Source organism: Rana temporaria, chromosome 6 (genome assembly GCF_905171775.1).
Source record: "Rana temporaria chromosome 6, aRanTem1.1, whole genome shotgun sequence".
Taxonomy (NCBI): Eukaryota; Metazoa; Chordata; class Amphibia; order Anura; family Ranidae; genus Rana; species Rana temporaria.
The window spans coordinates 97,776,746-97,797,718 of NC_053494.1; the positions used below are offsets into that span (position 1 = coordinate 97,776,746).

At 46.0% G+C, this 20,973-nt stretch overlaps 1 protein-coding gene across 2 annotated transcripts in view; it reads right to left on the reverse strand.

Moving 5' to 3' along the window:
• Window positions 1-20,973, reverse strand: part of FOXK1 (forkhead box K1) — a 218,653-nt gene that overhangs the window by 121,233 nt on the left and 76,447 nt on the right. For both annotated transcript variants that reach the window (XM_040357043.1, XM_040357042.1), the window contains exon 4: window positions 2,779-2,925. In XM_040357043.1, the coding sequence (XP_040212977.1) occupies window positions 2,779-2,925 (147 nt within the window). The remainder of the gene's footprint in view (window positions 1-2,778; window positions 2,926-20,973) is intronic.

Below are 20,973 nucleotides of genomic sequence, written 5' to 3' on the forward strand. Positions count from 1 at the left end.
AAGGGACCACCAGGTTCAGGTGGCGATTCCTTTTTATATTCCTACCTCTGACCTTATTCAATGGGGAGACAAAAGTCCTAAGCTAAAAGCAGAGGAACTTAACCCAGGTGCATCAACAGCTGAACTTAGTCTGGCAGCAACAATGCCTGCTAATCTGCACAGCTAGATGCGGAGTAGGCGTCTTAGATGAATCTGTATCCAACTCACACACGGTGTTTACGTTTGTGTCCCCCTAGCTTTACAGAGCTCTGATGTCTGGGCCTTTTTGAAGAGCCCTCTCTGCGACTGCACTGAGCCGGTGAGCACGTGCGACATGGTAGAGCCTGAAGCTGAGGAAGTAGGACACACAATAGACCAGCTAACACTTAAGCTTCCGTCTTTGGAAAGCATGGTAAGCGAAAATATTAGGCATGTCTTTTACTGCCCATAGTAGTGGAAAAACAGATAAGACTTGCAGCTACTCATGGAAGACAATCCTTTGCATAGGATTAAGGGCATTTTTTTTTTTTTTATGTACCAGCCGCTTCAAGGGGAGATATATGGGTACTACAGCCATCCTGTCTGAACAGACATAGTGGCCCAGGCTACATGCCGGCTAGGGGAGGTATATGGGTGCCCTGAGCCATCCCATCTCAGAAGACATCGTGGTTTACATTGCCCATGCATAGAAACATAATATAGGAGAGACCCATGGTCCCCTACAGAAGACCACTGTCGAACCAAGTCCCGTAGGTCTCTCTCTTACCTTTCCACGCTGCAGGGTATTGCCAAGCAAGAGGCCCAATCTTCCCCCTTCACCGTGGGTATAGTCCTAGACCTTCAGGGACCGGGGTTCCATGGCAGGAACACCACACCCCTGGACCTATATAGCACCCTGGCAGCAGAAAAAACAGAAGGCACAAAGTTCTGGAACCCAGGATCCAGCCCTCCGCAGAGAGGCATTATAGGCTAAACCTCGTTCTTTGTACCGAGGCCCGGGTACTTTCCACTTTGGCTATGAAGCACCTTGGACGGATCCGGATTTATGGAGGCTTTTTACATCCAGCATGGATCCCTCCAGTGGAGCTTTTAAGAGCACATGTTAACTCGTGACCAACACCTTAGACACTGATGAAAAAACTGAGGTACTCCCAGAAGGGGAGGGGTTATATAGGGAGGGAACTTCCTGTTTAATTGATTACACCAGTGTCCATCACCTGAAGGTAGACTCTATAACCCAAATGTAATGGATTTGCGGCTCTGTGTCCCCTGATGTACGATAAAGAAATTGCATTTTTTTCAAAATTGTCACTCTATTTTTGTTTATAGCGCAAAAAATAAAAAAAGCGCAGAGGTGATCAAATACCACCAAAAGAAAGCTCTATTTGTGGGGGAAAAAAGGACGCCAATTTTGTTTGGGAGCCACGTCGCACGACCGCGCAATTGTCAGTTAAAGCGACGCAGTGCCGAATCGCAAAAAGGGGCAAGGTCCTTTAGCCGCATTTTGGTCTGGGTCTTAAGTGGTTAAATAAACATTTTACCATTACCGGGGCATGGTCCGAGATTGTTGTTATCTCTATTGCGGTTTCCACCACATACTCTAAGATTGCGTGATCGACCAAGATGTAATTCAATTTGTGAAGTTCTTAAAGCAAAACTATGCTGAATCTGAACACCACAAACCAAAAATGCTATTTAATTCATTTATAATATTCAAAGCAAACACCCATATCTCCATACTAGATTTTTCTGAGAAATCACTTTGAAAAACACCTCCTAGCATTTCTGGCCGTGGGCATCTTGAGTAAGGGCGGATGATTCATGCAACATGTACTTCCTAGAATTCATAGCCTGTAGTTCAGGCATACTGGCAGGAGGGTGTGCTTAAAACCACTCCTCCCTGCCTGACATTTACCTAGGCCTGGAAACCAGAAAGTAACAAAGCGGCTGTATACTCCACTTTGTGATGTTTACCTACAGGTAAGCCTAGCTTACCCGTAGGTAAAAATTAATATCTCCTAAAATGTACGTTTAGATGTTATTCATCATGCATGCAGCCGCTGACGTCAGTGGTGCATGAGCTCTGAAGGTCCGGTGCAGCGTGACAAAACTTCAGAGCTGCTTGCTGAAACCGTGCTTTGCAAATCTGCCCTTCGAATGTACTTTTTATTTAAGGTTTATGTGTAACAGGAGGTTTAACCTCTTCGCGCCTAGCACGCGCAAATATGAAGCCTCTCGGTGGCTGGGCCTTGGCGCAGAGCGACTGCATATTTGCGTGCATTAGCGCAGACAGTGCTGTGCCGCGGGGGCGCACCTTGTGTGCTCCCAGCATAGTGACCGGCGGCTCACAGAAAGTTCCTGATCGCCAGTTCGATCATGTGACCATCGCGATCACTCACAACAGTCACATGGCCATAAGCCTGCCCCCTGGCAAAGCAAACCCCTTAAACTGCCGGCGGCAGCCAGACCCAAGGTGTTATGGCTTCACATGTTTTTTTTTTTTTAACTCAGTACAACCTCGGTTTTTAAAATTTACCAAAAAATTGCATAATTACATAGTGCTCCGAATTTTTTTTTTTTTTTTTCATATTTATGTGCAACAGGAGGAGCTTATATCTTCATTGTTGTAGCTTCTATATGTCATCACCTAGGCAGCCTGGTAAAAACTGCATAGTACAAAAGTACCAACAGCTGATCAAAAAGGTATCAGCTTCTATAAATCTCAATTTATCTAAAATGTAATCAAATACAATCTCGTGTGGTATGACAAAATAAATATTCTGTATTGGCTACACTTACCTGCCAACCTTTATCAGCTGATCTGTAGTATGGGTAATGTTTGGTAATATGAGCATAGATGCCACTCAGTGTGAGCTGTCGATCTTGTGCATAGGAGATTGCCTGAACGATGAGCTGTGCATAGGAATATGGAGGCTTAGAGGCATCCTGAGAAAACAGAAATCAATAATGTATTAGAAAATAATAAGACATATATTAAATTGTCTGCTAAAAGTGCTAGTTCCCTGTCTGTTTCTGGCTTTAATACTTTGAGAAACAGACCTGACTTACAGCTGGTGTAGTCGGAGGAAAGGTTCCTGCTCTGCATCCTTACACTGGGTAGTGACAAGTACTGAAGCCTTGGGATCAACATAACAGTCAAGCAAGTGTATCAGGCAAGAGGAATCAGCCACACGACCACACAGAGGATGCCTTTAACTTGAACTTTACCAACAGGTAAAAAGTAGGATCAACAATGCAAGCAATGTCAAAATGGCAAAAAAAAAAGTGTGCCATAAAGGTACAGAACAATGTTAAACTGAATATTAAAGATGTACAAACAGGAGCTCATAAGAGCTAGGTAACTGAAACTCAAAGATGGTAGGCGATAGTACAGCAGAGTCTTCAAAAGGCTCTGTAGCCACAGACACTAGAGAAATTTAAGTAAACCGTAAATACTCAAACAGATACTTAGGCCTTGTGATAACACCTTTCACAGTAAAGTCGAGGGTAGGTTTGGGCACACTGGCAAGCAGGTGGAAGAATCTCTTAGCAGGCACCACAGGTGAACAGCTGGAGAAGTCCAAGACTGGTACAGCTGAACAGCTGGAGATGCAGGGCCACCCCACTTGATGCACAGTACACTGGTACCAATTGCCAGTGGTCTCTGCAGTGGGCTGGGTCTTGGTAGAAATTGCATGTTGTGCTCTGGCAGCCAGCAAGTCAGGGCTGTGGGGATCCATACATCTGGCTGCAGATCACATGCACAGCAAACTCTGCCTCGTAAGATGCTGTCCCCATGAGCTCCCGAGAGTGGAAAAAGGGGAAACATATTCCCTGGGCATACCCAGGGGATTATAATAAAGGGAGTTCAAGAACCCTGTGTCTGCATCTGCACATAGCAAGAAAAGGGAACTGTTCATAAAAAGCAATGACAGCCTCATTTTTTTCTCAAGACAGCTCCTCTTTCAAATTTTATGTTCATAATTAAAAAGCCTTATGCCGCGTACACGTGACCGTTTTTAATGTCATGGAAAAAAATAAGTTTTTCTCAACGTGATTCTGGTCAAGCCTTGCATACACACGATCGTGAAAAAAAAAATGCTTGAGCAAAGCGCGGTGATGTACCAACACATATGACAACACTATAAAAGGGGAAGTTCCATTCGATTGGCGACACCCTTTGGGCTGATTATGCAAATGTCCCTTCTCATAACCTGCTTCTGAGCATGCACATTTTTTTCCCCGTCGTTAAAGCCTACACACGACTGTTTTTCATGAAGTGAAAGACGACGAAAAAAATAGAGCATGTTCTAAATTTTTAATGCCCCTTTTTCACGTCGAGAAAAATGCTCTGGAGCCTACACACGGTCTTTTTTAAGGACCAATTTAAAAAATGTCATTTTTCTCATCATGAAAAACGGTCGGATGTACGCGGAATTAGACCCCTTTCACAATGAAGCACCTCTAAAAAATAAAAAAATAAAGCACATAAGCGCCAGTCATTTTTGCGGTGCTTTAGCTGCGCTTTTTTGGTGCTAGCAGGGCATTTTCTTTGTTTTTTTCAATCACAATTCTGAAGCGTTGCCTGTTAATTTCAATGGGAAGGGGCGTTTTTGGAGCGCTTTTTACAGCACTCCAAACCCGCCCCAAAGATGCTGCTTGCATCCCGCAAGCACACTGTCCGAGTGTGAAAGGACTCATGCAAATGAATGGGAGACCTTAGTGTGAAAGGGGCCTTGTAGTGATTACACATATTTGCATGAACCTTAATATATGTAGCAGATCAAAGTCAGTCAGGCTGAGAACACACCAAGTAGATTTATTCTTTAAAACTGAAAAAAAAAAAAAGAAAAAAAACTACCACCAATATCTCATATTTGGGTGGATACTGACAGATTCTTAAAGTCTGGGGACCACATCAGGGAAATAAGAATCTACTAAACCCTGCCGTTGCCATAATTGTTCTCATTTAAGAAATAGGTGAAGACCCTGTGAGTTGTGGAAATAATACCTAAATGACCTTTTCATGTCCTTAAAGCAGAACTTCACCCAAAAGGGAAAGTTCCGCTTCTTCTCAGCCTCCAGTCTCCCTTTACATTTGGCACATTTTCTTGGGGGGTGATTTTGACAAGTACCCGCTCCCCCAATTTTGGTAAAATCACCGCAGCAATCTGAGTGGAAGATTGCCCCCCCCCCTGCCCTCCCCCACAGCCTTCTGGGACACACCTAAGACTGTGGGACCATAAACAAAATGCAGCGCAGCTCAGTATGCACAGTGGGAAGCCAGCTGTAAAGCCGCAAGGCTTCACTGCCTGTTTCCCTTAGTTAAGGTGCTGGTGCCTGGATCCTAAGACGATTGACGAATTGGCTCTGGTGAGGACAGCGCTGCATCCTGGGGCAGGCAAGTGTCTTTATGTTAATAGTCAGCTGCTACAGTATTCGTAGCTGCCGATTTAACTACTTGTCGACCAGCCGCCGTCATTCTACGGCGGCAGGTCGGCTCTTCTGGGCGAGAGCACGTAGTACAACGTCAGCTCTTAAAGCAGCCACTAGGGGCGTGTGCGCTCGCCCCCGACTCCCGTGCGTGTGCCAGGCGGGCGCGATCGCCGCCGGGCACACGCGATCGCTCGTTACAGAGCGGGGAACGGGAGCTGTGTGTGTAAACACACAGCTCTCGGTCCTGTCAGCGGGGGAAATGCTGATCTTCTGTTCATACAATGTATGAACAGAGGATCAGTGTTTCCCCTAGTGAGGCCACCCCCCCCAAAGTAAGAACACACCCAGGGAACATACTTAACCCCTTCCCCACCCCCTAGTGTTAACCCCTTCACTGCCAGTGGCATTTTTATGAATGAATGAATGAAAAACTTATAAAGCGCGGCGCATGCGAACTGAATCGCTTCTGGGCGCTAGTTGTTCGTGTCTCATGACATCAGAAGAGCAGAGTTTTGATCTGTCTTCTGAAAGTCAGGTGGTTTTCCTCCAACCGAATGCTGGTTGGCAAAGCGTTCCATAGTCTCGGACCTTGAAAAGCAAACCTTCTTTCTCCTTTGGACTTGTATTTGGTTTTTGGTACCCTGACCAGATTTTGGTCGGTGGATCGCAGAACGCGATTCGAATTGTGAGGTTCTATCTTGTCGCAAAGATATTGCGGAGCCTTCCCATGGATGCACTTATGTGTCAGGCAGAGTGCTTTGAATGCAATTCTGTCTTTTACTGGCAACCAGTGAAGGGTTCTCAGCGAAGGTGAGATTGATTCCCATTTTTTTTTCCCAGTCACCAGTCTGGCGGCCGTATTCTGAACGACTTGCAGACGGGAGATTTGGTACTTTGGGAGTCCAAGGTAAAGGGCGTTAGCATAGTCCAGTCTGGAATTCACGATTGTTCCCACCACGACTGCTACGTCTTCTTTGGGAATAAATGGAATAAGTCTGCGTAGTAGGCGCAACAAATGGTGCGCTCCGCTGACTACTGACCCTATTTGTGCGTCCATTGTCATGAAGGTGTCGAAGATGACCCCGAGACTTTTGACTTTGGAGCTAGGGGTGATGATTTGGCCCAGAATGGGCGGGGTTGTCCAGGTTGTTGCCAGTTGACTCTTTCGGCTGGCGTGAAACATAAGGAGTTCTGTTTTTGAACTGTTGAGTTTAAGATAACTCTGTCATCCAGTTTTCTATCAAAGAGAGACATTTCTCTAAACTGGGATGATGATCCTTTTTGTTGCAGATGCGAAAATACAGTTGCGTATCGTCTGCATAAGAGTGATAGAGTAGTTCTTGGCTACTGATAATATCAAAGAGAGGGCGAAGATAGATGTTGAAAAGCACCGGTGACAGGGGGGATCCTTGGGGGACTCCACATGACACCGTGCGCTTTTCCGACGTGAAAGAACCCAGTTTAACTGTTTGTGATCGGTTTTCAAGAAAGGAAGAAAACCATGGTAAATCACCTTCTGCGACTCCTGCTACCTTGGCTAGTCGCATCAGTAACAGTTTGTGGTCTACCGTGTCAAAGGCTGCGCTTAGGTCCAGCAGAACCAGGAGACAAGATTCTCCTTCGTCTGCGGCCTCGAGGGCATCGTCCCATATTTTGAGTAAGGCCGTTTCTGTCCCGTGTCTGGGACGGAAGCCTGATTGTAATGGATCCAGTAGATTGTGGGTATCTAGATGCTGTTGCAGCTGTTGTACCACTACTTTCTCCATTATCTTGGAGAGAACATTTAGGCCGGTTATGGGACGGCGGTGAGTTGGGTCCTTGGGATCCAGGTTAGGTTTTTTCAAGATGGGCTGGATTGTGCCCTCTTTCAACAGGGATGGCACTGTGCCTTCCTTAAATGACTGGTTTATAAGCCGTGTGATGGGTGGTGCCAGGATGTCGGCACATTCCTTCAGCAGTTTGGTGGGGATGATATCATTGGGCGATGTGCTGTTCCGCAAAGCACCAATGATATTTTTTGTGGTATCGATGGAGATCGGTTCCAGAGTGAACTTAGTTGATTGTAGAGCGTTTCTGTGGGTGTTTTGTGGTTGATTGACGGTGGGGTTGAGGGGGGTATTGTTTTGCAAGATGCTTTCCCGGATTCTTTCAATTTTGTTGATGAAGAAATCCGATAGTTCATTACAGAACTCTTGGGTGTCTGAGTTGGGGACTTCAAGACATCCTGGATTCATGGTCTGGGTGACCATCTTGAAGAGTTCGCGGGGGCGGTTTAGGGCGCCGTTAATCGCCATAGAAAAATGATGTTTCTTGGCTTTGAAGATTTCTTTATGATATCGTTGCATCAGCTGATGAACTCACTGTCTAGCAGCGGCATAACAACAAGGATTTAGCCGTCCCTCCCCGGCTCCCTCCGGCCGCCCAGTTCTCATGCCTTGCTGGCTGTCAGCTACAGACGCACACCAGCTCCCACGACTGCACCATAATACTATGATGTAAGTGCTGGATATTTTTATGTTTTATAATTAAAAGCAGTATACTCAGAGGCGCTCTTCTCTTTTGTTTTTCTCCTGCATATATTGAGCTGGCTTTGCTCCTGGATAGCAGCCCTGATCTACTGCCTTCATCTACATTGGTTCTTCACTTTTCGGCACCCTGCTGGGACTGAACCTTTCATGGACTCTTGAACATTTATACCATATATCTCTAATGTGGTTTGTGATTTTAATCTTAATTTAATTGATCATTTATTTAATCCTATTATTATTTTTATTTTTAAACCCTCCGTTGATTGTTTTGTGCAAACACCCTGAGCGCTGTACTCCATCCATTTTTTCTGTCTTTATGATATCGTGTTGTTATTGCCTTGTAGATGATGAGGTTATCCTCTGCAGGGCTTCTTTTCCAGGCGGCTTCCGCCCTTCTGCGCTCTTGCTTAAGAAGCGACAGCTGGTTGTTGAACCAGCCGGACTTTCTTTTTCGGATGCAGGCTTTGCGTTTCGGTGCTACTAAATCGGCTGACTGTAGCAGGGCTGCGTTTATGGCCTCCAGTGTATCTGCGGCTGTTTGATGTGGATGGATTGTTTTGATTCTGTTTCCCAAGGTAGATTTGAAGAGTTCCGAATGGAGCTTCTTCTGAGATCTAGCCCAGTGTATTGTCACCGGCTTGGGTGCTTTTATCACTGGGGGAATTTTGGAGATTATGAAATTAATTGCATGGTGGTCTGTCCATGGCAATGGTTCATTTTCTAAAATGCTTATTTTCAGATTTTGTCTGAAAATTAGGTCGAGTGTGTGACCTGAAGCATGTGTTGGCCCGCATATAAGTTGCTGTAGCCCTAATCCCTCCAGGTGATCGATGCAGGCGTCCGCAATGGGATCCTGTGCGGAGTTGGCCCACAGATTAAAGTCCCCGAGCAGCAAAAGGTGTTTGCTGTTAAGGGTATAAGTGGATATAAACTCCGTTAAAGATGGCAAAAACTGCGATTTTGGCCCAGGTGGCCTATAGCAGAGGAGAATGTGAACAGTCTCCTGGGGGGAAGTTTGAAGTTGAAGAGTAAGGGTTTCCATGAATGGAAGAGGATTTTGAAGGACCGGCTTAGTGATTGCAAGGTGAAACTTATGGATCACCGCCAGGCCTCCTCCTCTATGCCCTATTCTGTTTTCCGTTATAATGCGATAGTTTTCTGGCACCAATTCTCCGAGAATGGTGTTGCAGTCGTCTGAGAGCCAGCTTTCTGTAATAAAGAGGCAGTCTAGATCGTTTTGTAGTAAGAAATCGTGGATTTCTAATCGGTGTTTTACTGCCGATCTTGTGTTGATCAAAGCACATGATATGTGCTTGAGCTGGGTTAAATAGTTTACATTTTTGATGGTCGATCGTCGATCGAATCTCAAAAGTTGCTCTATTTTTAAGGCCTTTTTGGTGACGGCTGGTAATGCTGTTGCGAATTGTCTCAGACCCCAAATAAAGTCCGCAGAGTATCGCAGATTAGCCATTGTCGCCAGTCACATTGTCGTCAGTCTTTCCTAATTGCGGCGGCCGCGAATGAGGCCTGGTCTGGCGCGGATGCGGGAAGAGCCGCGAGATGCCGGACGTGATGGGTGGAAGACTGTCCAAGTGAGCCGTCACTCGTTGAGTCTTCTCTCCCCGATTGGTCCAGAGGAAGGCGAAAAACCCCAGGCGTGCTGTGCCAATCTGCAGCGATCGGGGGGAAAAATTCCTTCCTGACCCCTTAACGGCGATCGGTGCCACCCTGGATCAATTGGCTAGGGGGGTGTGGGGGGGTCTTAGTCCTGTTTTTTTGTGCTGTGTCTGCAGCAGCCGAGAGCTGGGAGGACCCTGCCTGGCTGCACTATCCCTGGGGAGAGCCGACTCGTTTGAGAGCGTCCTGCTCTCACTATCCCTGGGGTGAGCAGACTAAGATGAGAGCGTCTGCTGCACCGCTGAATCTATCTAGCAAGAGTTCCAACTTTATTAGCTGCAAGCTTGTTCTGGATCAGTGATTGAAAAAAAATAATGAAGACTCCTGTCTTACCTCCTGTTTCAAACTCCTGGTTTTTAACTCGCACTTTTGATCAAAGAATGCACTTCTGATCAGAGAGTCCACATGTGAAGCCACCATCAATTGGGAGCCATTATAGTAATTTATAGTATTTATAGTAATCCAATGCATTTTTATAGCACTGATCGCTATAAAAATGCCAATGGTCCCAAAAATGTGTCAAAAGTGTCCGAAGTGTCCGCCATAATGTCGCAGTACAGGAAAAAAAAAACGCTGATCGCCGCCATTACTAGTAAAAAAAATATATTAATAAAAAATGACATAAAAATACCCCCTATTTTGTAAACGCTATAACTTTTACGCAAACCAATCAATAAACGCTTATTGCGATTTTTTTTACGAAAAATACGTAGAAGAATACGTCTCGGCCTAAACTGAGGAAAAAAAATGTTTTTTTATATATTTTTGGGGGATATTTATTACAGCAAAAAGTAAAAAATATTCATTTTTTTCAAAATTGTCGCTCTATTTTTGTTTATAGCGCAAAAAATAAAAACCGCAGAGATGATCAAATACCACCAAAAGAAAGCTCTATTTGTGGGAAAAAAAGGACGCCAATTTTGTTTGGGAGCCACGTCGTACGACTGCGCAATTGTCAGTTAAAGCGACGCAGTCCCGAATCGCAAAAAGTGCTCTGGTCTTTGACCAGCAATATGGTCCGGGGGGTAAGTGGTTAAAGAGGAAGTAGAAAGTTCCATGTATAGTTTGTACTTGCACTCAGTTTTCTGTGGAGGTTTGGTGGTTGGTCATGTATGTACTATACATACATCTCACATTCTTTTCTGTCAACACCTAAGTGGTAGTTTTAGGTCATGTATACTAACACATAAAGCAGTAGTAAACACCTCTGTGACTTTTACCTACAGGAGTCATCAATCCAGACCTCTGTGCAGCAGCCTAGTGTATGCAATGCATACTAGCACATTGTGCCATAAACTTGCAAGGTGGACGTAAAAGTAGTTCCCCTCCGGTGTCACATTTGGCACCTTTCAGGTATTTGCTCCCACTTCCGGGCATAGATAGACGGATTATCTGCAGGTATCTCTGCCGTCCCCTCGCTGTCTTCTGGGAGACACCGGTCCCAGAAGACAGCAGGGACCATTCGGATTGCGCATGCGCAGTAGGGAACCAGGAAGTGAGGCCGCAAGACTTCACTTCCTGATTCCCTTACTGAAGATGGCGGTGGCGGCAGTATCAGAGAGCCGAGGAAGAGATAGCCTTCTAATGCCAAAATTGCGGGCGCCCTGGACAAATAAGTGTCCTTATTTTAAAAGTCAGCAGCTACAGTACTTGTAGCTGCTGACTTAAAAAAATAAAGTGCAATTAGTATTCAAAACAATATGCTCCTCTTTCCTTAGCAAAAAGGAAAGTGCTATGTGGAAAAACAAAAAAACAAACGCACAATCTTCATGTCCCATCATCACTGCCCTCCTAGGACCAAACCCACCATAAGTTGTTGAACTGAGCTTAAAACAAGGTAGGTACAAAACAAGCATGTCTGGTCAATCTCTCATTGTGGGTCCCATTAGAGATAGGGTCTGGCGTGTTCGGGATCCTAGTCCCAACCCACGTGCCCGATCCCACCAGGAAGCCAGCACTGCAAACTGCTAATCACAGGCATTGAGACATTTCCTAGTTTGTGCAGTTGCGGACCGGGAAACTGCTTGCGATTAGCGGTGTGCAGTGTCAGCTTCCTGGTGGGATCGGGCAGGTGAGTTGAGACTAGGATCCTGAACACGCCAGAGCCCATCTCTAGTCACCATGCCTACCACCGTACTTTTCCATACAAGAAAACCAGAAAGGATATCATTGCATAACACCATTTGTTTAATCACTTGCCTACTGTATAACTTCCATATACAGCGACAAAGCGACTCTGTAGCGCCCGATCGCGATCCACACTCTCGTGCAGGAGTGTGCATGCCTGCCGGCCTGGTGGTGCTGCGATTAGATCCAGCACCGATCAGTCTTCAGATCCAGGCCAATGATTTTTAGCCTGGACCTGCTGATCGGTTCTGAGGCATCATAGATCAGCATGTGCCAGCATTTACAAAACCAAGGGACAGGAAATAATGGTCTCTTCTTTCCTGGAGCCATTTTAGGTTCCAGCGTGAGATGAGTGAGTAAAAGCAACACACACACAGAAACACCTACATATTTAGGTAAGATGAAACGCTTATTTAATAAATCAGAAGGAAATAAATCCAAGATTGGTGTCCAACACACTTTACAAGATGATTAGCAGGAGGTAAAAAAAAAAAAAAAAACAACATCACCCGATCACACAGCCGCTTACACTTCTTAGTGGACCGTCATTACAAAGGCCGCATGCGCATTTGAATAGTAAAGGATGTCCTTCAATCTCCATACATCTAGCCTTCCCTTTCAAAATGCTCCAGCAATGATCGCCACAAATTATTCCATCCCATGTAAGACCTTTTTGCCGAATGCCTGGTCACTGGCAGATGTGAGGGCCAATCTGTAATGCCGCACAAACGTACGGTAGCTTGACCACGTTGCTGCTTTGCAAATTTGCTCAGGGGGGGCACCAGCTCGCTCTGCCCATGTGGTCGCAAGTGCTCTTGTTGAATGAGCACAGATTCCTACTGGTGGCACGATGTCAGCGTGAGAGTAGGCCTCCAGAATAGATAACTTTAACCATCTGGCCAAGGTAACTTTTGAATCTTAGCAACCTTTTTTGTTGCCTCCAAAAAGAACAAATAATGATTCTGTGCGTCTAAGAGCCGGTTCACACTGGGGCGGCACGACTTCGGGGGCGACTCGGCAAGTCGTCCTGTATAGAAGTCAATGCAAGTCGCCCCGAGTAGCCCCCCAAGTCGTACAAGAACCTTTTTTTAAGTCAGAGCGACTTGCGTCGCTCCTATTAGAACGGTTCTGGTGAATAAAATGGGACGCGACTTGTCAGGCGGCTGAGTTCCCCGACGAGTCGCCCCAGTGTGAACCGGCTCTAAAGCTTTTTGTTATTTCTAGGTAGCATAACAAAGCCCTTCTTACATCGAACATATGAAAAAATGTTTTTCTCCCCTAAGGGATTTTCACAGAAGGTAGGTAGCGCAATATCCTGGGAGCGATTAACTGTTGACGCTACCTTGGGTAAAAATGTTGGATCTGTTCTCAGAACAATTCTATCTGAAAATAAAGATAAATAAGGTTCCCTTATTGACAGGGCATGCAATTCACTGATCCGGCGCGCTGACGTGATAGCGACCAGGAACAAAAGTTTTTAAGGTAAGATCTCTGAGAGATGCGTCCTCCAACGGCCTTCCTGACAGGGATTGTAGAACTACCTAGAGATTCCATTTCGGGAAACCTTTGATCTGAGCTGGTCTAGACCTTGGAAGGGCTTTGAAGAACCTAGCTACTAGTGGTTCTGAGGTCACGGATCTTTCCAGAAACACTGTTAAAGCGGATACTTGTACCTTCAACGTACTGATTGCCAGACCCTTATCTGCTCCCTCTTGCAAAAACTCCAAAATGGACCCAAGATCGTTTGGGTCTTCACCAGATAAGTGACACCAGGAAGTATACACTTTGCACACTTTGGTGTATATGGCCCTTGTCACTTTCTTCCTGCTTTCTAGTAGTGTAGAAACTAAACGGTCTGAAAAACCTTTTTTTCTTTAAGAGTTGCCTTTCATATACCAGGCTGCAAGGGAGAGACTGGACACATCTGGATGAGTCACAGGACCCTGTAATAACAGATCCTGCCTGAGAGGCAGGTGCCAACATGGCTTGGTCGCCATTCCCAGGACCGTCGAGAACCAAGCTCTCTTGGGCCAGTACGGGGTGATCAAGATGACCGGTACCTTCTCCCTCTGGATTTTCCTTAGCACTAAAGGGATTAACTGGAACGGGGGGGGGGGGACGTGAAGCACAGGCAAAACCTCCAAGGGTGGGCCAGAGCGTCTATTCCTAGAGACCCGTCCAGTCTGTTTAGGGAAAAGAAAAGAATTAAAGGGTCACTAAAGGATTTTTTTTTTTAGCTTAATAGCTTCCTTTACCTTACTGCAGTCCTGGTTTCAGGTCCTCATTGTTCGTTTTTGCTTTGATGTTGCTGTAATTCCTCTCTGTTCTGGACACTTCCTGGTTGTCTGTTTCCTGATCACCACAGTACTGGGGGATTTCTCACTGTGGTGACTTGCAAAACCTTCACTGCCATCTATTGGCTCTCTGGCTCTGTACATCAGAGAACCAGGAAACAACAGCAAAAACTCAACTAAACTGCAGGTACATTATATGATTGGTTTTTATCTATTTTTAATCATTTTTAAAAGGAATCAGTTAACTATTATGTCTCTATACCCTGTAAACCAGGGGTGCCCAACCAGTGGCCCGGGGGCCACATGTGGCCCACGGAGCCCTCTGATGTGGCCCGCGACCTCCTGCTCTGGGATGGAATAGAATATAATATAATAGAAGTCTTTTGCAAAGTGCAGAAAAGCCAAAAGGTACACTGGATTGCACCCGCGGTGCGGGTAAACTGCATTGCATCAGTGTAAAAGAAACCATGGGCCCCTTTTTCCGACCCAATTGGACCCTCCATTCACCTCTAAGGAGTGGCAGATGTAAACCTACTTGTGTCCTACCTCCAAACTGATCAGGCTGTGTCTGTGTCCGCTCTGCCATCCGCCCGCTCCACTGATTGTGGCCCGCGACCAGTTACCAAGTCGCTTAACCACTTGACAACTGGGCACTTAAACCCACTTAATAACCAGACCAATTTTCAGCTTTCGGTGCTCTCACATTTTGAATGACAATAACTCAGTCATACAACACTGTAACCAAATGAAATGTTTGTCCTTTTTTTCCCACAAATAGAGCTTTCTTTTGGTGGTATTTGATCACCTCTGCGGTTTTTATTTTTTTCGCTATTTTTTGCAAAAAATGAATTTTTCTTCATAAATTTGGCCTAAAATGTATACTGCTACATATCTTTGGTAAAAAAAAAAAAAAATTTGGATATTATTTAGTCTGGGTGAAAGTTATAGGGTCTACAAGCTATGGTACCAATTACTGAAAATTGATCAATTTGATCACATCTGATGTACTGACAGCCTCTCTCATTTCTTGAGACCCTAACATGCCAGAAAAGTACAAATACCCCCTAAATGACCCCTTTTTGGAAAGAAGACATTCCAAGGTATTTAGAAAGAGGCATGGTGAGTTTTTTGAAGTTGTCATTTTTTCCCACAATTCTTTGCAAAATCAAGGTTTTTTTTTTTTTTTTTTTTTTTTTCCCACAAAAGTTTCATATTAGCAGGTTATTTCTCACACACAGCATATGCATACCACAAATTACACCCCAAAACACATTCTGCTATTCCTCCCGAGTATGGCGATACCACATGTGTGAGACTTTTACACAGCGTGGCCACATACAGAGGCCCGACATGCAGGGAGCACCATCAGGCGTTCTGGAACACCCAGACCAATTCTGACATTCCTCTCCTACATGTAAAAATCATCATTTATTTGCTAGAAAATTACATAGAACCCCAAAACATTATATATGCTTTTTTAGCAAAGACCCTAGAGAATACAATGGCGGTCGTTGCAACTTTTTATCGCGCATGGTATTTGCACAGCCATTTTTCGAACGCATTTTTTTGGGAAATAAAACAGTTTTGTGCTTTTTAAAAAAAAAAACATTAAAGTTAGCCCAATGTTTTTGCATAATATGAAAGACGAAGTTACGCCGAGTAAATAGATACCCAACATGTCACCCTTCAATATTGCACACGCTTGTGGAATGGCGCCAAACTTCGCTACTTAAAAATCCCCATAGGTGACGTTTTAAATGTTTTTACTGGTTACATGTTTTTAGTTACAGAGGAGGTCTGGGGCCAAAATGATTGCTCTCGCTCTAACGTTCGCAGCGATACCCCACATGTGTGGTTTGAACACCGTTTTCATATGTGGGCGGGACTTACGTACACATTCGCTTCTGTATACGAGTACGCGGGAACAGGGGCGCTTTAAATATTTTTTTTTATTTTTATTGTTCATTTTACTTAATTTATTTTAGTTTGACACGTTTTTCCCCAAAAATAAATGTTTTGATCACTTTTATTCCAATTACAAGGAATGGAAACATCCCTTGTAATAGGAATATAGCATGACAGGTACTCTTTACAGTGAGATATGGGGTCAATAAGACCCCACATCTCACCTCTAGGCTGGGAAGCCTGAAAAAAAACAAGAAAAAAAACGATCCTGGCTTCGATCGCAGCGGTGAGTCAGAAGAAGCACCGGAGGGCGAAGGGAGTGGGGACGTCCCTTTTTGCCTCCCGTAAGAACGATCAAGAGGCGGAACAGCCGCCATGATTGTTCTTATGGTGTAGAGAATCGCCGGCTGAAAAAAATGATATCTGAATGATGCCTGTAGCTGCAGGCATCATTTAGATATCCCTGCACAAAGTAAAGGAGCTCATATGACGTGGGCGGGAAGTGGTTAAAACACATTTTTTTCCCCAGAGTATTTTCTGGGTATTGCAAAGTATTGGCCGGGGTATTGCAAAGTATTGGTGCGGGGGTATTGCAGAGTATGGTGCGGGGGTATTGCAGAGTATGGTGCGGGGGTATTGCAGAGTATGGTGCGGGGGTATTGCAGAGTATTGGTGCGGGGGTATTGCAGAGTATTGGTGCGGGGGTATTGCAGAGTATTGTGCGGGGGTATTGCAGAGTATTGTGTGGGAGGTATTGCAGAGTATGGTGCGGGGGTATTGCAGAGTATTGGTGCGGGGGTATTGCAGAGTATTGGTGCGGGGGTATTGCAGAGTATTGTGTGGGGGGTATTGCAGAGTATTGGTGCGGGGGTATTGCAGAGTATTGTGTGGGGGGTATTGCAGAGTATTGTGTGGGGGGTATTGCAGAGTATTGTGTGGGGGGTATTGCAGAGTATGGTGCGGGGGTATTGCAGAGTATTGTGTGGGGGGTATTGCAGAGTATTGTGCGGGGGGTATTGCAGAGTATTGTGCGTGGGGTATTGCAGAGTATTGTGCGTGGGTATTGCAGAGTATTGCGCGGGGGTATTGCAGAGTATTGTGCGGGGGTACTGCAGAGTATTGCTCAAGGGGTACTGCAGAGTACTGGCAGGGGGTACTGCAGAGTACTGGCAGGGGGTACTGCAGAGTATTGCGCGGGGGTATTGCAGAGTATTGCGCGGAGGTATTGCAGAGTATTGCGCTGGGGTATTGCAGAGTATTGCGCGGGGGTATTGCAGAGTATTGCGCGGGGGTATTGCAGAGTATTGCGCGGGTGTTTTGCAGAGTATTGTGCGTGGGTATTGCAGAGTATTGCGCGGGGGTATTGCAGAGTATTGTGCGGGGGTACTGCAGAGTATTGCTCAAGGGGTACTGCAGAGTACTGGCAGGGGGTACTGCAGAGTACTGGCAGGGGGTACTGCAGAGTATTGCGCGGGGGTATTGCAGAGTATTGCGCGGAGGTATTGCAGAGTATTGCGCTGGGGTATTGCAGAGTATTGCGCGGGGGTATTGCAGAGTATTGCGCGGGGGTATTGCAGAGTATTGCGCGGGTGTTTTGCAGAGTATTGCGCGGGTGTTTTGCAGAGTATTGCGCGGGTGTTTTGCAGAGTATTGCGCGGGTGTTTTGCAGAGTATTGCGCGGGTGTTTTGCAGAGTATTGCGCGGGTGTTTTGCAGAGTATTGCGCGGGTGTTTTGCAGAGTAATTGCGCAGGGAAGGCAGAGCATTGCAGAGTATTGTGCAGGGAAGGCAGAGTATTGCAGGGGTTAATGCAGAGTATTGCACAGGGAAGGCAGAGTATTGCAGGGGGTTAATGCAGAGTATTGCACAGGGAAGGCAGAGTATTGCAGGGGTTAATGCAGGGATGGCTGAGCAGGGATGGATGGATCTGTGACTGCAATAGTCACAGATCCATCCCACACTGCTGCTGCCATCCGCGCTCTCCTCTCACACTGTACCGATCGGTACAGCGAGAGGAGGGAGGAACCGGCGTCATCAAATGACGCCGGTTTGTTTACCTGTGATCGCGCCGTCATTGGACGGCGCGATCACATGGTAAAAGACCGCCGTTGCCGGTCAATTACCGTGATCTGTGTAGCGCCGGGTCTCATAGACCCGGCGCGCACAGAATTTTCTGTGTGCGCGCCCGAGGCGGCGCGCATTACTGCTTCTGGTGGGCGCCGTTTCAGAACGGCGACCCCCAGTTAAGCAACCACCTTGCCGCCGTTTGTAGACGGCGGCTGGTGGTTAAGTGGTTAAGTGGCCCTCGCGCTTCAAAAGTTTGGGCACCCCTGCTGTAAACAGTCATTTCAGCAAAAACATTTTTTTCCTTTAGTGACCCTTTAAAGTACTTAGAATTTTCCCTTGAGGCAAACAGGTCCACTTCTGGCTGACACCACCTGTTGTAGATTTCCACAAAGACCTCCGGGTTCAGAGACCACTCTGACTCCCATACTTTATGTCTGCTCATGTAATCCGCCACCCTGTTCAGGGACCCCTTTAAATGAATATCTGAAAGGGACCGCAAGTTCTTTTCTGCCCACAGAAGAATTTTTGCAGCAAGAATTTGCAGAGGTCTGCTTCTTGTGCCCCCCTGCCTGTTTAGGTATGCCACCACCGTGGCGTTGTCCGTTAGCACCTGAACATGGTGATTTTGAAGATCCGGAGGAAACTTTATTAGGGCCAATGCAATCGCCTTTAGATCTCTCCAGTTTGAGGATCTTTTTGACTCTTTTTTTCATCCAAGACCCTTAAATTTTCTGTATTTGACAGATTTGTTCAGAGGCTTCAAGTTTAGGATCATTCTGAATTTTCCTGTTGTTTTTTTTATCAGGAAGATGTGTGAATAGAACCCCAGTTGCTGTTCTTCTGGAGGTACGTGTACCACCACACCCTGTTGCATCAGCTCTTTCAATGAGGACTTCATGGCCAGGGATTTTTCTGGGTCTTTTGGGGTATTTGTTATCAAAAACCTGCTTGGAGGTGTGCTTCCGAGAACTCTATGACATAACCCTGGGCAAGGGTGGTCAGGATGTACTGATTGGATGTTACCGCTGACCACTGCGGAAGGAACGTCTGTAGCCTTCCGTCTACCTGCACGGCTGAGTCATTGGGATTTCTCGGCTTGCATAGGAGGATGGAAAAGGATTCCAACTTTTTTTTGGCTGTCTGTGCGGCCCCATGCCTCCTGCCTCCTTGGGGTTTGTTTTCTTTTTCTTGAGCCTTTTGAGGTCGAAAAAAAAAAAGTCTTGGGGGTTGTTTCTTCTTTTTTGCTGGGAAGGATTTTTTCCTATCAGCTGTCTAAGGCCCTTTTCACACTACAAAATAAATCCGTTTTAATAATCCGTTTTAAAATCCGTCAGATAATGTTAAAAAACGGAAGTTATACGTCCTTTATAAAATATCATTAAAGTCTATGGGATTTTTTTATGTTCCGTAAAGATCCGTAATAGTCCGTTATAACATACGGACGTTAGTTATAACGGAATATGTGACGGGTCTTGCACTATTTTTTGTAAATTATTTGTCCGTTGCAAGTAACGGATATATTAACGTCCGTTATATTTTAACATTGAAGTCTATGGCACATGGACGTTAGTAAATGTCTCTGTTAATGTCCGTTATGTTAACGGACGTTAATTTTACTGAGCATGGATATTCAGGGGAACCCCGCTGTCAATTTAAAACAAAAATGACGTGCGGTTCCCGGTAAATATCCATAACCAGACCCTTCAGGTCTGGTATGGATATTCAGGGGAACCCCGCCGTCAATTTAAAACAAAAATGACGTGCGGTTCCCGGTAAATATCCATAACCAGACCCTTCAGGTCTGGTATGGATATTCAGGGGAACCCCGCCGTCAATTTAAAACAAAAATGACGTGCGGTTCCCCCTAAATATCCATAACCAGACCCATTATCCGAGCACGTTGACCTGGCCGGCCGCAGAAAAGAGGGGGGGACAGAGTGCGGCCCCCCCTCTCTCCTGAACCGCACCAGGCCACATGCCCTCAACATGGGGAGGATGTCCCCATGTTGATGGGGACAAGGGTCTCATCCCCACGACCCTTGCCCGGTGGTTGTGGGGGTATGCGGGCGGGAGGTTTATCAGAATCTGGAAGACCCCTTTAACAAAGGGGACCCCCAGATCCTGACCCCCCCCCTGTGTGAAATGGTAATGGGGTACACTGTACCTCTACCATTTCACGAAGGAAGTAAAAAGTATTGTAAAAAAACACACTGACACAAAAGAATAAAGTCCTTTATTTAAAAAAAAAAAAAAAAAAAAAACTCCAGCGCTGAAAAATCCACTCGTTCCCGGCTTCCAGCGTTGTCCTGATCCTGCGACGGGTGCGGGTGATCTCCCGCGATGAGAAGATCCAGCGTCGGGTGATCTCCGCTCCGGCGATGTGAAGATCCATCCAGCGCAGCATCCCGGACCTCCTCTCACCGCTGGGCACAGCCCAGCGAATGAGCGGCTGAAGCAGTGACATTTCTTATATAGAGGAGGCAGAGCCACCCGTCACATGACCCTGCCCCCTCTGACGTACCTCTGCTACATCACTGGGTAAGCCCGAGAAGAGAAAAGGTCTTTCCTCTTCATGGTCTTCCCCAGTGACGTAGCAGAGGGTACGTCAGAGGGGGCAGGGTCACGTGACGGGTGGCTCTGCCTCCTCTATATAAGAAATGTCACCGCTTCAGCCGCTCATTCGCTGGGCTGTGCCCAGCGGTGAGAGGAGGTCCGGGATGCTGCGCTGGATGGATCTTCACATCGCCGGAGCGGAGATCACCCGACGCTGGATCTTCTCATCGCGGGAGATCACCCGCACCCGTCGCAGGATCAGGACAACGCTGGAAGCCGGGAACGAGTGGATTTTTCAGCGCTGGAGTTTTTTTTTTTTTTTTAAATAAAGGACTTTATTCTTTTGTGTCAGTGTGTTTTTTTACAATACTTTTTACTTCCTTCGTGAAATGGTAGAGGTACAGTGTA